Genomic DNA, 18,023 nt, shown 5'->3' on the forward strand with positions numbered 1-18,023 from the left:
TGTTGTCTTATCATGCAAAATATGCTCACTGTGGAATGTATTGACACATCTTATCAAGAAATAATCTCCTCATTGAATCCAGTAACTGTTTACTACTTTATCAAAGCTGTTGAGGTGTTCACCTCTTTTGTTTCTGCATATGAGTGACTGAACATAATTATTGAGCGGCATATATTATAAGCAAGTCATTCATTCTGGCTCTCAAAATGCCACTGACTGAAGGAGAATGAGACTTAACCTGCTCTGCTCAACACTTTGAGGCTTATATTTGTAATACTGTAAGAACTTTTTACTACGAAAAAGTGACGTGTAAACATTAGAAGCATCAATGCATAATAGTTTCAATTAGTTTTTGTACTTCAGGTCTCTGGTATGATCATTTGCAACACATTTTGCAAACCTTTTCACTCATTTTGGCGAAGAGAAAGTTTGGGAAGCATATGGTTTGGACAGTCCAGCTCTTCCAGCGCCCGAGCTGCTGTTAGTCTAGTTGTCAGGGCTTTACCCCCTTATGATAAACAGCCAGAGCAGCACCAATCATTGGAATCGAATAGAAAGCATACCATTTACATAAGTGCGCTAGACTCAAACTGCTCATCTCAACAGAGAACTATCCTCCTGCAAAGAAGGGATAGACATCAACTACATTCTGCCTCTGCCTTACAGTTTATGCTAGCGGAAAGACTGTTGCCTTAGCAACGCATCCCGGAAAAATGAAACTGTAGGAGTTCCATCAATAAATGACTGGAAGCTAATCCAATCGGCTTTTAGAATGTTCTAATATATTGGCAAATACTAGCTGTTCTCCAATTAAAACTTGCACAAATGATGCCACTTCCGCTGTACAGTACAGACTGTGGCTATTGTAGTCCACCGAGGAAAATACTGAGTTTACAATGAAAAATACTTTGGCTTGCTATAGCAAGCTTAATTTAAAATGCTAAGTATGTATTGATGCCAGCTTCCTTGCCTTTGAGTAGCGTCCCGTTTAAAAGCCAGTTTATTAGAATGGATAATACTGTAGTAGGAGAGGTGGCAGCGTCTTTGGTCAGAGAATTCCTGAGCAGAAAGGTAAAACACTGTCACTGGGTATCGTCTGCTTCTTAGTGGCTTTTTTATGTGTTATCATTATATGTTATTGATTTATCATACAGATTTACTGTTGAGTCAACGTGGATAGATTTTTGTAGATACAACCACTGTTGAAGCGAAACCCGGACCCCATGTGCAAAAATGGGAAAGGGGGGTCGTGGATGGATATACGAAGTACTTTCGTAACTACTTTTGGTTTACCTCACCTCATTGTCGGGCTGTGTATGACTGGAAATGTATTCCTAGCTACCCAGCTAGAATGCATCACACAAGTTTACCGCCACGCATGTTCACAGTCAGACAACTTCTCTGGATTAGTTCCTTAAGCACACAGAGCTTCTTTACAGACCAGACCAGGTATAACAAATATATACCTTTCAATTGTTTCTGATTTGACTCACATTTTAATTACGTTACTTTTAATCCCCCTCCTAAAACTGATGATTTTTGGAGAAAAGATGGTGAATTATCCTTAATAAATAATGAGAGTTATAGACCAGTTAGACTTTAGAAAATGTTTATTAATTCACATTATCTTATTCTGTCAGTACCTCATGCCCCCGATTTTGCTTAAATGTGTCTCTGATTACTTGAGAGATATGGTATACAAGATTATGCAGATTTCAAACTCAAATATTTTTTATGTAGTTAAATTAGTATTGGCCGTAGCGAAGTTATTTGGTGCCGTAAAGCTGAATGTGGAGTAATACTACACACAGATATGCATTTGTCTATGATGATTCATTGCATGCATCTGTTGGTATTTCAGACTCAGTTCAGAAATTGTACGAAAGCAGGTTTTTATGCACAAATGACGCCATTCATTTAGTTGAATCCATTGTCTAGCAATGAGGAACTTCATTGGCAAGAATTACCCCACTGTCTATCTGTATTGCAAATTGCTACTGTACAGAAAAGAAAATCTTGCATAAAAAACTGCGGTGGTGGTGCTGCGGTAGCATTGTCGCCTCTCAGCTGCAGCATCTTCTGTGTGGAGACATGCTTGAATAGGCACACTTCGTTGTGCGTCAGGGCCGGCAACTCGGCACGTAAAAATCTACTGCCAACCATTAGCGGACCGGACTTCCGCTATGGCGACACCTAACCGGGAAAAGCCGAAAGACACAACAACAGAAAATCTTGCATAAGCCAAACAACTGTCCAATTATAACAAGTTTTTCACCTGAAAGACAACTAAAGACAAATCTCTGGTTGTTGCAACAAAAACTTATAATTCTGCAGGGGACTCCCTGTACTCCTTTAAAAAATTCAAAAGTGTGGAACTTCATCCATCTTGCACTATGAACAAAACCAAAACGGAATTTAAGTAAAAAAAAAAACAATTAAAATGTCACCTGAGGCAAAAAATGAATCCTCTCCTGCATCACAGTAGGCTGACTGCCATAATTCCAATATATTTCATCTCAAGAGAAAATTCTGACTGTACCCCTTTCCTCATTTCTGTTTTCTCATTACAATAATTTCCTCTTACTCTTAGCTACATCTTTCTTGCAATAACATTCGTCCTAATGTAATTTAGCTACATCTTTCTTGCAATAACATTCATCCTAATGTAATTTAGCTACATCTTTCTTGCAATAACATTCGTCATAATGTAATTTTTCACTCCTCTTAGGAATTTTTTTTTTTTTTTTTTTTTTTTACAAAAATGTTTTGACTATACCAAGGAGCTGTACTGAGGTTAATGTATTCCCATAAAGTAAACTCATTGCTGCTCGGAAACTGTTTCTTTTTATAAATATCTCCTTATATGTATGTGTTACATATTTCAGATGTGAATCTTTTATGCATAATCTTATGGATATAAAAAGTGTACACACCACTGTTAAAATGCCAGGTTTTTGTGATGTAAAAATGAGACCACAATAAATCATTTCAAACTTTTCCCACCTTTAGTGTGACCTATAACCTGTACAATTCAATTGAAAAGCAAACAAATATGTTAGGGGAAAAAAAATCTAAAAAATAAAAAAAGCGTACAGTAAGCTGGTTGCATAAGTGTGCACACCCTTAAATTAATACTTTGTTGAAGCACCTTTTCCTTTAATTACAACATTCAGTCTTCTTGTGTACACACCTGCCATCAATTAAAGAGACTCTGATTAACCCCAAATTAAGTTCAGCTGTCCTAGTAGGATTTTCCTGACATTTACTCAGTTGCCTGCTACAGCAAATGCCATGGTTCACAGAGAGCTTATAAAGCATCAAAGGGATCTCATTGTTGAAAGGTATCAGTCAGGACAGGGGTACAAGAAAATTTCCACTATATTCGATATACCATGGAACACAGTGAAGACAGTCATCAAAAAGTGGAGAAAATATGGGACAACAGTGATGTTGCAAAGAACTGGACGTCCCTCCAAAATTGATGAAAAGACAAGATGAAAACTGGTCAGGGAGGCTGCCAAGAGACCTACAGCAACACTGAAGGAGCTGCAGGAATTTCTGGCAAGTACTGGTTGTGTACTACATGTGACAACAATCTCCCGTACTCTCCACATGTCTGGCCTTTTGGGTAGGGTTGCAAGATTGGAAGTCTTTTCTTACACAGAAAAACATCCAGGCCCAGCTAAAATTTGCAAAACAATACATCAAGTCTCCCAAAAGCATGTGGGAAAATGTGTTATGGTCTGATGAGATGAAGGTTGAACTTTTTGGCCACAATTCCAAAAGGTATGTTTGGCGCAAAAACAACACTTCATATTACCAAAAGAACACCAGCCCCAAGGTGAAACATGGTGGTGGCAGTATCATGCTTTGGGGTTGCTTTTCTTCAGCTGGGACTGGGGCTTTAGTCAAGTTGAGGGAATTATGAACAGTTCCAAATACCAGTCACTTTTGGTCCAAAACTTTCAGGCATCTGCTAGAAAGCTGAAGATGAAGAGGATTTTCACCTTTCAACACGACAATGACCCCCAAGCATGCATCAGATCAACAAAAGAATGGCTTCACCAGAAGAAAATTAAAGTTTTGGAATGGCTCAGCCAGGGCCTAGAACTTAATCCAATAGAAATATCTGTGGGGTGACCTGAAGAGGGCTGTGCACAAGAGATGCACTCACAATCTGACAGATTTGGTGCGCTTTTGCAAGGAAGAGTAGGTAAATATTGCCAAGTCAAGATGTGCCATGCTGATAGACTCCTACCCAAGAAGAATGAATGCTGTAATTAAATCAAATGGTGCTTCAACAAAGTATTAGTTTAAGCAGTAAAAATATCCTGAAGTGACACCACAGCTAAGGCTGTATAAAAAATTACTAAGGCTTAAAAGCAAACGTAATTTAATAGAAAACAAACAAAAGGCCTAAGTACAAGGATGAGCGCTTTCAGCCAAACTTCGCTTTCTTCAGATCATTTAGTACAAAGGTCCATATTGGTTAAAATAACAGTGGCTAGTCAATCATATTTATTACAGCTGACACACCTTAAAAAATGAATAAATCAAATCAAAATAGCATAAAACAAGGAAGTATAATAGCAAAAATGTACCTAACCAATCCTGAGCTAGGAAGCGTTCTAATGACCAATAACAAGAGAGTTCTTGGGTTGGAATAATATCATTAAAAACAAATATAACGTGAGAAAACTTATGTAAGTTAAAATTGTGTAAATATCATGAGAGTGTTATCAGTAAACCTCTTGATACTTTGTAATCAATACATGTGTATAATTTGTGCATGAATGCTTAAATCCACCTGCTTTTATGTTTGTGCGTGGTGGTTACACACTATTTCTGAAAACAGATCCTCATTTACAGTGAAATTAAGTAAGATAATGAAACATAAACTATCCATATGATATATTTGTTTCGTGTTTCGGCTATTAATAAACAATGGAAAATAGACTCATGAATTCTAATGTGAACACGCCCACATTCGCGGTTATGGCTAGTCAGGACATTAGTTGAAAAAGCCAATCAATGATTTATTTGAAATGCAAACAGCCCATCAGTGTCGGCCAAAAGTCTGCAATAAAACTTATACAGGGCTAAAGGCTAGAACGGAAACTGTCCGTATTCACGGCTATGGCCATTTTCATAAACAAAATTATAAACCAACTTTAAATCTGATTAAATAAGGGTCTGCCTATCCACAGTTTACTTAGGCAGACTGAATTATATACAAACCTAAAACAAAAAATATCCACTATTGCGGCTATGGCTATTTCCACTGATACCACTGGGGCCAAGCAAAATAACTATTCACAGGATCACAGGAAGTTACTAGGCTATTGGCCCTGAGGCCCTTACAAGCCTAGCCAAGAATTTAGCCCATGTTCCAACAAGTCAGCACCCTATGCCACTATCAAACAGGGTCTCAGGTGGAATCTCAGGGGTGTATTTTCTGTTCTCCATCCAGTTATCCAGGTTGTGCTTAAAAAGGTTTACTGAGGTGCTTTGCTTTATGTGGAGAGGAAGTCTGTTCCACAAAAGGGGGTCTCTGGGACACAAATCTGTCCCGCCAACAAGTCCTGTTGATGTCACAGACCAAGTTGAGGTCACACATGTGGGCTACTCGAGTGGAGCTTGACTTGCTGATATGCAGCAGTCCCATCAGGGCAGGGTCTAAGATTGACTTAGTACAACTAGGTATGGCCCACAGTGTCATACATAATCCCTGGACAGCCCAGTATTAAATTCTATTTTACATACCTATCACTCAAATAGACCCCTTCATTCAATTGACATGAATCAACATCTACAACATCTACAAACCTCAAAAATCAAATGGAAACAGAATCTTCTCTTGCTTAGTCGCAAACATAGAATTCTCTTCCACAGGTGATTAGATTAGCAAACAATCTTCCTTCATTTAAACATTTTCTGAAAGACCACTTATCAAACTCTTGGGTCTGTTCAAGTTCATGTTCCACTCCTGGCTGAAATGCATAATTTCTTATCACCACTACAATTCACTATCCTCTCTAACCTCTCCCAGCTCAACCTCTTACATTTTTTCCTCTGCTTGCACTGTATCTAATAAATTACATGCAATACTTTCCAAACACTGCTGTTACTGCCTTAGACAATTAAGTACACTTAGCAGGAATTGTAAATATGATACCTTAGACTACAAATGTAAATTGCATTTCTACATTTTTTCTTCTTCTCACTCCAGTATTTGTATTCATCTCTCTGTCTATAACACTGTTAATAACTGATTATGCATCTTACATAGATGTCTACAACACTATAATTAAATGATTGTGTAATACTTATCAAGATGTTTTGTAAATTGAGCTTTTCTCCCCAGACCTCCACTAAAAGTAGGCTTTTGTGACCTAGTTGGAGTTTCCTTGTAAACAATTGTCAATAAATAAAAATATTAAATTAATTGATTATAAAAAAAAGTGATGTCTGGAATAAAATATAAATAAAATAAGGCATCCATGAGAAATAAAGGCAGAATGTGTTGTAAAAGCAATGATTAAGAAATTGAAAGCCATGTGGCAATTCACTGTATGAAAAATGTAGATCAGAGGAAAAACTGCCTCACTATTAATCAAGGCTTGCTGTAGGTGTGGCTATAGGCAAGACAGTAAGAGTTAGAGCCTGTGCTAGATGGGACACACTAAAATGTGCACAAGCAAAAAACAAGCATGTTCAAAAGAATTTAGATGCTATTTAACACAGACATGAAAATTAACTTTATTTCTTTTTGTGTGGATGGAAAAAGAATAAATACTGTGAAAAATAATGGCCCATCAATATATAAGCTGTCACTAGTAACCAGTCATTAATTCGGCCAAAATGCTATGTTTGATTTTGTTAGCTTAGAAAACTAGATGCTAAGGCCATCCATTTACACAGCTATGGCCCTTTTCACATAAGGTTAATACTGAGTGTTCACTAGGAGTAACCTAATATGTTAAAATATTCAAGAGAATGCATAAATGCAGGTAGACAGAGACCGTTCATATTTATTTCTATGGTCACTTCCGTATTCATGGTTAAAATCAAGTTATAGGTGCTTGCTGAATGGCTGTCAGCCAATCAGTAGTTCACCCAAAGTCTATGTAAATTAGGAGACAGAGGCCATCTGCATTCGCGGATACGGCCTCTTCCGCATTCGCGGTATGGACCAATTAGATTATATGGACAAATATCGTGGCCAATCAATAGAGGGTCAATGAAGCCCCAGTAGGATTTCATTCAGCAAATCCGTGACTCAACCAATTGAGAGCAAAACAACCAAGCCTTATGCAAAATCAATGGCTAAAGACAGAGACCATCCGTTTTCACGGCTACTGCCCTTTTCACAAAGGCAATGATTTGAAAAAATAAATAAATGTTGATCCTACTTTATTAAAATGTTCAAAAAATACATGTAGAAAAAAGCTGTCCTTATTCATTGTGGCAGTCACTTCGGCATTCATGCCTAAGTTCAAATAATTGGTGCTGGCTAAATAACAGTCAGCCAATCATTAATTCAAACAAGAACTATGTAGATTGGAAAGCAAAGACCATCTGCATTCATGGCTATGGTCTTGCCAATCAAGTCCAACAATCAAATGGAGTGGCCAATCAACAAGGGGCCTGTGAGCTCTAATTTGGATTTTACTCAGAGTGTCTGTAACTCAGCCAATGGATTATGAACATACAAATACAGCAAATAAGCCTAATAAAGATCTAATAAACAAAAACTCATATAAATGGATACTTATGGATAGAAATATCTGTAAAACTAATTAAATAAGTGCAAAGTAGCTGTAGCATATGATGTGATAAGTTTGCATAAATTCTGTCTGTGTCAGTGTACACACATTGTATATACTTTTGTAATGACGTGTTTGTGGATGATATGAACCTACTCAATTATGGGGTGTACAAATGTATGTAATACTGTAAAGACACAAATTAAAATTGACAATCTTCGAAGAAAATATCAACCAATATTCCTGTGAATATTCCAAGATATATAAATTACATTTGCGTACATTACAACCAGTGGACATTGCTGTATCAGAAGATTAACCAATCACAAGTTTACAAAGTAAAATAATACCTATTACTTCCAAAATCATGAAAAAAGAAGAAAACATATAAGCATGTTCTAAGCATGTTCATGGACACTTTTAAAGCTTGAATCAGTCACACATGGAAAATGCTTTTCGGTAAGTATTGTTGAAAATTATATCAATTGAGTTAGACCCTATAATAAATTCAAAAAGAAAATATGCTCATAAACTAGTGTCTTTAAAGCAATAATTATAAAGGAATAATTAAAATATCTAAGAATAATCAAAGTTTCCTAAGTAAGCTAGTACATGGAAAGCTAATAAACATTAAGAGGGGACAAAATCAGTCATCCCATGCACAAACACGAAAGCAGGTGGATTTAAACATTCATGCACACATTATACACATGTATTGATTACAAAGTATCAAGAGGTTTACTGATAACACTCTCTTGATATTTCCACGATTTTAACTTACATAAGGTTTCTCGCATTATATTTGTTTTTAATGATATTCTTTCAACCCAAGAAAACTCTTGTTATTGGTCATTAGAACCCTTCCTATCTCAGGATTGATTAGGTACATTTTTACTATTATACTTCCTGGTTTTTATGCTTGACATTTTGATTTGTTAATTTTTGAAGGTGTGTCAGTTGTAATAAATATGATTGGCTAGTCACTGTTATTTTAACCAATATGGACCTTTGTACTACATGATCTGAAGAAGGCGAAGTTTTGCCGAAAGCGCTCATCTATGTACTTAGGCCTTTTCTTTGTTTTCTATTAAATTATGTTTGCTTTTATGCCTTAGTCATTTTTTATACAGCCTCAGCCGTGGTGTCGTTTCAGGATTTTTTACTGTTTTTGCTTCATTTGACCTGAAACGTCTTCAGCGTGAGTAGGATATATACGGGTGTGCATACTTATGCAACCAGATTGTGTTTTTTTTATATTTTATATTTTTTTCCCTAAGAGATTTGTTTGTTTTTCAATTGAATTGCACAGGTTATAGGTCACATTAAAGGTGGAAAAAGTTTTGAAATGATTTATTGTGGTCTCATTTTTTTATATTACAAAAACTTGGCATTTTAACAGGGGTGTGTACACTTTTTATATCCACTGTATATGTAATTACCCAATTTTTGTTCAAACTTTCATGATTGTCTTAATGATAGTACAATATAGGAAACTTTTCTTCCCGGACATCCACTGAAAAGGGCTTTTGCTAAATGTAGTTGGACTACCCTGGTAAACAAAAGAATAAAAATACTCATCCTAGTAATATGTATGGATGTTATTTTGTGAATGAGAGACAATTCCATCACCCTAGAACTTCAAATTATCATAAGAAATACAGGAGGTGCAGCCATATGAGTTGATGGTTCTGGAGTGCTTTTACTTCTTTTCTTAAAATGCTGTCTGAAATTAGGAATCTTGCTGCTGTATGTACGACTTCATATGTTAGACTTGCATTTGCACATCCTGGGATAATTTAAGCTAAACTACTGCCTAGTCAAGTCTTTGGGTAGGGGGGATATTGACATTTCTGCAGTGACTACCTGTTGTGTTGTACATTTGCCTGGATGGAATCAGATACATAATTTCACTCCATTTACTGTCTCACTGCATTGTATTAAATAAATAAATAAATAAATAAATAAACATATCATTGATCTCATTCAGAAATCCTAGTCATCAAAAAGATGACTAATTATAAAAACAAGTTTTGGTGATCAGCCTGAAAGTGTTCAACCAAAAAAAATAATGGGAGAAACCCTTATGTACCATTATATGCAGGCTGTGTCCCAAATTCTTGGGTCATAGATCCTTAGGGACAAGCACATTCCTCTTTCCAAAGGCTGTGTGACTTCTGGGTGAAATTTACAGTATTTTATCAATAATTTAGCTTCTGATGTCATTTTTTTTATTGCTTACAATTACGAAAATAAGTGTCATACATAGAGGCCATCAGATTTGCCCTTGCTGCTTCTAGATTTACAGTGTTACCCATAAATAGGTCTGACTTTATGAGAATGTACTTTATTAAATTCATAAACTAATCCTACTAGAAAGTCTTGTCATTAAATATATGGGGTCTAGGATATAAAGTCCTTTTATTGTGAAAAATAAGAAAATTCTCCTTTTCAGATCCTCCGATATGATTTTCAAAGCCCAGTGCTATGATTTTCAATGCCTAGAGACTCAGAGATGTGGATGCAGCTCACATAATAGAGAAGTATAATAGAACAATTGGAGGAGTCACACAGCACCCATGACTCCATGGGGCCCATGGATGACAGTTTACTGTACTGACTGACTCGTTGTTGCCATTGCCACTCATCCAGTATTTTCCAAGATAGTCCAGAAAGCAGCAGCCTGCAAGGAATTTTGAGCAGGCACTTTTGCAGTTCTGTTCCGAAAACAGCCAGAAAATTCCTCCCATGATTTAGGTATAGCTCTTGTTAGATCCATATAAGGGCACAAACATGACTGAATAACTGAATTAAGCTTATACAAAGACTCCTTATCACGTAAGTATATGTGGTGTACTATTTGACATCTTCTGAAAAAATACTTGTGAGTGATGGTAATTTTGTGTAAAGTTATGGTAGACATCTATTTAAACTTTCTTACTTTATTGTCTTCAAGCTGGTTAATACAAAGTTTCCTTGTTTTAACATGTTCGTTTGCATTACAGTAATATAAAACATCCATTTCATATTGTGTATGGTTTTGTGGTGGGATTTACTTCTAAAATTCAACTTTTTCCTTTTACAAGGCAAATGTGAGTATATTTTCCCCCCCATTTCCTTACAACTCTATTTAGTCCAGTGCTTAACATAATTTTAAAAGTGTAGATGTTGACATTTGAATTGGGGAAGTAAATTGGTAACTACACGGACAAATATTGCTCTTATAATCTACAAGCTCAGTTTTATTTTTTACTTGATTGCTCTCAAGTGCACAGCACTCAATGTATCTTGGTTGGTTTATTTCTGCATACATGATAAACTAGCCATTACCTCTCTTTGCATTGCATAATGTTAGCTAGTGGGGTCAACTGAATGTTTTTTAGGCACTAAAATATCCTAGGTCTGCAATATGTACTTCATGAAGTTATGTGAGGAGTGAGAATAAGTAAACATTTACACCTTTTATTTGTGGTTCAGTTGAAATTGCTAACTGAAATGAATTTAATATAATTATGTGAGTGTGTAAACTGCTTTTGTACTGATTAAAATATATTATGCCTACTAGCAGATAATTCTTTTTAGCTTGATTTTAATCAATCAACCAGTCAATCAATAAATAAATTCAAGTCAGTGTGGCTATAGCTGGTTAGGATCAAAGGGAAAAATGAAATGGGTTGTACTTCAATAATGATTAATAGTTAAAATATTATATCTTTATTATTGTTATGCCATCTCTGTTAAAGATGACACTGTGTACATTTAGCTAACATAGATCACACTATAACTCTTTAAAGGAAATGGTGCATAAGAGAGGTATATTTATGTATGGTTATAAAATTCAAGTGAGGGACCTATGGATTGAAAACCACTCTGGGCCCAAATCACTACTAACCTAGATAAAGAGTTGTATAAGCAAATTTGGATGTGGTACCATCCCAGCATTTTTCTTTTAGTAGCAGCCTTTGTAGTATTTCACTAGATGGGGAAAACATGTTAATTCCTAATATGGTCTGCCTGACTCTACTTACTTTCTTATTAAAGATATATCTGCTTGTGGATGTATAATATATTAAATCAATTAACGGTCTATTCAAATATTTAGGTTAAATTTATTATTTGTACACTTACCACTGTGTATAAGTTAAAAATACACTTTATTTCACCCCTGCTTTGACAGAAGGCAAGTGATTTAATATTTAAAGTTGTTGTTTTAGTGGTATGTATCCCACATTATGTGAAAATAGTGTCTGACAGGGAAATCTGATAGGATTTGGGGCAAACACCATATCTGTCATGGGTCTACACATCAGTGTTGTTAATGTTAGATTTCTTTTGTTACTGTTTTACAACTACATGCTTTTTAATTATCAGACATTCTATAAAGATGTCTCAGACTAGCAGTCAATTTGGTTTTGAGTAATTGGGATGAGAGAGGGCTGTTTGTACAGATAGATAAACATTTATGTATAAACAATGCTCAAAAAACTAAAACTCCTATTTTAACACTGTGGTCACTATTGCTTTATGTTAAACAGTTTGCATGATTTTTGTGTTCACCCCCATTTCTGTTGTTGATACACTAATCTAGTAGGCTATTAAGAACATCCCTTCTCTGAATGATGATCTCTGTAATATTCATGTGGTAGAAAAATAGAGTTCACATAACCCATCATTCCTAGCTAGGTGTTTTACATCCTTCTTGATTTTTATCTCTGTCGAAGGTTTTTCAAGTTAAGCTAATGTCACCAATGATCTGAACTAATATTGTGTGGCTTAGTGTACTGTGTTGCCTTAGAATGCATGAGTTCTGAGTACTTAAGTCTTTTTGGCTCACTCTGTCTTTTGACCATCTAGCCCCCCTCTCCCCAAATACCCCTTGGACCCATTTGTTCCTCTATGGCAAGAGCCCTTCATTCTCATTTGTACAAGTGCTGAGTGCTGGGAGTAGTGATGAAATAAGCAATGGGTTTGGGGGATTTGTTCTTTAGCCATAACTCTCCATACTTACTAGGTAGGATATCCCTAAGGTGGGCAATCAGTGGGTGTATCACAGGGCTGCCATTTACAAGTACATGCAGCATAAGCTTGAAGCTTCCCCACTTCCTTTGGTGTGGCAGTTTGTTTAATTAAGCCCCCCCCCCCATTTCCAAACTGTTACTTCTTGGCACCTTCCCGGATGAGAAATGTGAGTGGGAGTACTCATCCTGGCTGTCTGTCAGTGCCGGGGTCACTTCCTGTTCACTGTGTCTTGTTCAGAGGTTTATCTCTCTATGCCACAGAGCCAGCTGTACAAACCCTATAAACAAGATAGCTTAGATATTTCTGTAGGAATGTTGTCGCCTCAAGTAGAGTGGTACAATGTAAACTTAAGAAAATATGTCAGAACTATAAATAAGTGTTTTTGCAAGGGGGCAAGGTCCATTTACCCCTCCCATTTAGAGGGTTTGCCCCTCTTAATTTTATATTATCAATTTGTGGCCACTCCAGCTTAGAAAGAGCACTTATTCGTAGAACATGAAAAGTGATTTCAATATCAGAGAAGGATTAACACAAATACTTTTAGTCTAAATGTATTACTATAAGTGTAAGACAATAATACAGTTGTCAGACAGTATTTCAGCTTAACTTTGCTCAAGCAAATAAAAACAAGTAGAAAATACAACTTAAACAAGTTAATGTAAACTTGATAGGCATATTGCAAAATACAAATAACCCCGTAGAAATTAAGGCTATGTACAGCTCTCATACATTTTAAGCTATGATGTCATATGTTGGCACCCTCAGAATAATATGGGCTGTATTCAACAGTGTTTATTCACTTATTTTATCCTTAATACAAATATTGGAAAAATGAATAATATGTGCTATCAATAATTGCAGTCCTACACAGTTTTAAAGAGATTTGTTCTTGTTTTCTGTCATCTAGCTTTGTAACCTCCATTTAGCAATGGACTGTTTAAGGTTAGATACCTAAAGAACCTAAGGACTCATGTGTTTTACCTGTTGATATTGTATGAAATGGTATTCCTTAGACAGATGCCTACCATTCTACATTCTGCTGTGGAGAGTGTGTGTGTGCCTCTGTATTTGTATTCTTTACACACACACACACACACACACACACACACACACACACACACACACACACACACACACATACAGAGGCATATTCATTTATTTATATTTGTTTACAGGACTAGTGCACTAATCAATATTGACCAATTTCCGACTTAGCCTGTGTGAAATACAAATACATAACATTCCTCAAACAAAAATACAGAAATGTAAGCAAAAACGCAGAAGTTCTGATTAATTACACAGAGACAAAAATTGTGTAGATACAACCACAGTGCGATGTGCAATCAAGAAAACTGTCACTTATAATATTTACATTAGTTTCTAAAGTGTACAATCTTCAGTGAATCTTGAAAGAGGAGAGCAGACTGTGAAATGAGATAGCTGATATGTCCTGTGTTAAAGCAGTGCTTTTTTGAGATGCATTCTGAATTTAGAATAAGGATTTCCTTACTGCCAATGGGAAGAGCTTGCCAAAGAGCAGGAGCCCGAAAGGAGAAAGTACGTGCAGTGTTGTGGAGTTTGGTTCTGGGGTAATGAGAGTTGGTGTGGCTTGTGAGATGTGTTTCAAGGTGTGTGATGAGTTTTTTTTTTCTTGAAGTCTAGCTGCAAGGAGAGTAAATGTGTGGAGGTGGAGTAGTTGTTAAAGGAGGGATTGTTAAAGTTGGTATGTTCTAGGTTTTGTAGGTAGCCATATGGCTTTGTGTAGGATGATATAGTGATGCAGCGGAATGAGTCTATAATGAATCAGCAGATGTTGTTATAGATGGTCTGGAATGTGGCAGTACTTTGGCAGCAGAAGCAGAAATTGGGAGCCCATATTCAAGTTGAGAGAGTAGAACATAGAGCTAGAATTTCCACTGTGTGATTCTTCAGACCTTTTATATTAGTTGTGCTGTGCTGATGAGGCCATAACAAGACCAGATATGTATTATGTAGGAAAACTACATTCTGTTATTTCCCATAAAATAACACCTCCATCCAATGGCAGCCTACTAATGCATAAACACTATAACAGTTCTTCACACAAGAAAACAATATTGTAATACTTACAAAAGTAAACTGAAAATAGAAAGGCAGGGTCTCCAGACTGAACCTCTCAAACTGTGAACCAGCTGTCTTTTATATATCATGTAACTAGAAACTGTCAAAATATAGCTCATCAGGAAAGCAGCTTTTCCAGTAATACCACATTAAATTAATGTCAGCAGTTTTCAGGTGAATTACAATGTGCCGTTCAGTGTCTAACTTTCCAGCTTAGCATAATTAATATCATGTGGTCAGGAATGTGAAAAATTGGATCAAGATAGGAAAAATATAATGCCCACTACGTAATAAGTACTGTACAACACAGCATTCTGAATGCATTGAAAGACTGCTTCATACTTTCTTAATTTATTGATCACACATCTTTCAACATTACCATTGCAGTATATCTCTACTACAATTTAACATTCAGCATTGACAAATGAATGTATTAAATGAATATAACATGTTCAAATGGCTTGACTTTAACTAACTACTTGGCAGTTTAAATGACTGGAAAGTGTAATGTAATCATGTGATGTTCCATGTGCCTCATGGCTGGCATGTCATTTTTCCAAAAAAAAGAATGCCCCCAAACCTTTTTTTTTTAATCAAAGGTATTGCTTAGAAAGTAATTTAGTATCAAAATTAACTGACTGTAGCTCCATTTTTTAATTGCAAAACATTTTGAACAATACAAGGAAAATGAAACAGGCAACTGATGAGAACTGCAACAACAATAAATTATGTACAGCGGCAATCACTCAGAATTAATGATTTTATTGGATTTAATGCATCCTATCAATTAGCAGCCATCTAGAAGAGGTGATAATGACGGTCATAAAGCAATAAAATTAAGATGCATAGAATTCATAATAGCTGACTTAGGAAATCTAAATTTAAAATCAGAACAGTTTAATTTTATTTTCAGATAATAATTATGGTGCTTATCTAGGCCATGTCATAAGAGCAAATGTGCATCTTTCCAAAGGCAAGCAATATATATAGTCTGACAACAGACGGACAGATAATAAGAAACCCTCAGACAGCCAGTGTTAGCTTCTGAAACTCTGCTGATTGAAATGTTGTCCAGTTCTGAATAGAGACAGGGTAATGCGAGCCTACGCCCTGATCAAAAACTTCAGGCTCTTGAACCAAGTTGTGACTTCCTTACAATACCTTATGCATCATAACATTTTGAATACACTGAAGGATTACTATCTTTATTTATTCTTGTCAGCAGTCTGATTCATTTTCATTTTATTCAACACATACCTTTAACCACTATTGCAGCAGGTCAGTGCCGGTGTAAGCAAACATTCAGCAATGTCAAATACCTGTATTTAAAGAATGTGACCTTTTCAAACTGTGTGCCTGCCACTTGCATACCAGTTTAACTCATTGGGAAGGGTAGTGTTCTAAAGAATTGTTCCATCTGCCTCATAGCTGGCTTCCAACATTATTTTTAAAGCTAAATAAATACCTTAGGATATTGTCTAAATTACTTATCAGGACTTTCAATGAGATGCAACAGCCAAGGACCCATTAACATTTGCAAAATAACAACAAGAGATCCTGCTGTAGCTCTGGCTATTCTCCCCACAAGAAAGCATTGCTGGTTTGTCTGTCCAGATCATGGAAATGTATTTATTTATTTGTCTTTGTTGACTTGAGAAAGTCTGACTAGGCAGAGCCCATTTTTAGTGTAGGCCCAAGGAGAAAAGCTGCATCAAAGTACATTTACTCACCTCCTCTCAACATTACTTTATGCATCCCCAATCCTAACCAATCTATCCAAAACAGAAACCAGCAAACTGACTTCCTGCTATAATCATATAGCCAAATTTGCTAATAACACCTCTTTTAGAACCCATCACTATCATAACCTAAAACAATTGGGCTGGCTTGAACTGCCAAATTTACTAATCTATAATCGACTTATCACTCATAAGCTGCTCTCCCACTCAAATAAAACACCGTCTGTAAGCAACTTAATTCAGCAGTACTCCTGCCCTAGGCAAATCCACTCCACGGATAAGGTACTATTAACAGTTACTAGATCCCACAACCATGCCGGTGACTCCCTCTACACATCTTACATATCCAAAATTTGGAACTCCCTGCCTTCATCCATTACCCAGGAATCTTCTCTAAGAAGAGGTTTGCTATAGATATTGACTTCTGTGCTGATTGCAAAACACAAGATTTAGTGCATCTTAGCTTCTGCAAATTATGCTACGTATTTTATGTTGGTAAAACCAACAGAATCTTCAAAGTGTGCATTCTAGAGCATTTAAGAGATATAAATAATGCTAAAGAAACTAGTTCAAGCTGAAGGCTCTCAACATGTTTTTAACATTTTAGTGCTAGAACTCATAGAACAAAACATGAGAGGTGGTGACATTAAGAACAAGATGGAAGCAGCAAAACAAAAATGGATTTTGCTGCTGCAGGCAGATAAGCTACCAGGGATTAATGATGCAGTGTCACTTAAGCCCTTTCTTAAAGCCAAACCACTTAAACACTAAGCTTTTTGAAAGATATATATTGATAGCATGCTTAGTTATTCTTTATAACTTCTGCTGTTTTATTAGTTTTTAGTATTTAAATGTTTTGATAGAATCAGTTTACTGTGTTTTTAATTGCTCAATTGATTTAATTAATAGACTTGATCAATTTACTTTAATTGTTGACTTGATGATATACTATTTAAATGCTATGATTATTCTGTTTGAATGTATAAGTCTGAATAAGCGGTCAGTTACAGATCGTGAAAGCGCTTACTTTGTGTATTAAACAACATCGGCTTCAACTACATACTGCTCAGCTGTGGTCTGTTCGATTTTTTTATTATATTTATTTTAAATATTTCCTGTGTTTTGAACTCTGATGTCACTGTGAATATATACTTAGTATTTTCTTGTTCTTTTATTTTTTATTACTAAATATATTTAAACTTTTCATTATGGCTGATCTTTGTAGTGATACTTAAGTTTTGAGAGTACTTGCATATTTATTTGATGACACTGTGTGGGCCACTCCTAAAAGCCTTGCTCTTGGTCAGACTACCATTTGTATTAATATTACACAGTAAAATTGGTTAACTCTTTGTTAAGGGCGTTAAGATAGGTGGCAGGAGTGACTAGTGACAGTGGTAAT

At 35.9% G+C, this 18,023-nt stretch overlaps 1 protein-coding gene across 1 annotated transcript in view; it reads left to right on the forward strand.

Moving 5' to 3' along the window:
* Positions 1–843: 843 nt before the first annotated feature.
* Positions 844–18,023, forward strand: part of MINDY4 (MINDY lysine 48 deubiquitinase 4) — a 1,921,738-nt gene continuing 1,904,558 nt past the window's right edge. Inside the window, exon 1 of the mRNA XM_044066745.1 lies at positions 844–1,071. Within this exon, the coding sequence (XP_043922680.1) occupies positions 955–1,071 (117 nt within the window). The 5' untranslated portion in view covers positions 844–954. The remainder of the gene's footprint in view (positions 1,072–18,023) is intronic.

The sequence above is a fragment of the Protopterus annectens genome, chromosome 3.part1, assembly GCF_019279795.1.
Source record: "Protopterus annectens isolate FY-2018-M chromosome 3.part1, PAN1.0, whole genome shotgun sequence".
NCBI lineage: Eukaryota > Metazoa > Chordata > Ceratodontiformes > Protopteridae > Protopterus > Protopterus annectens.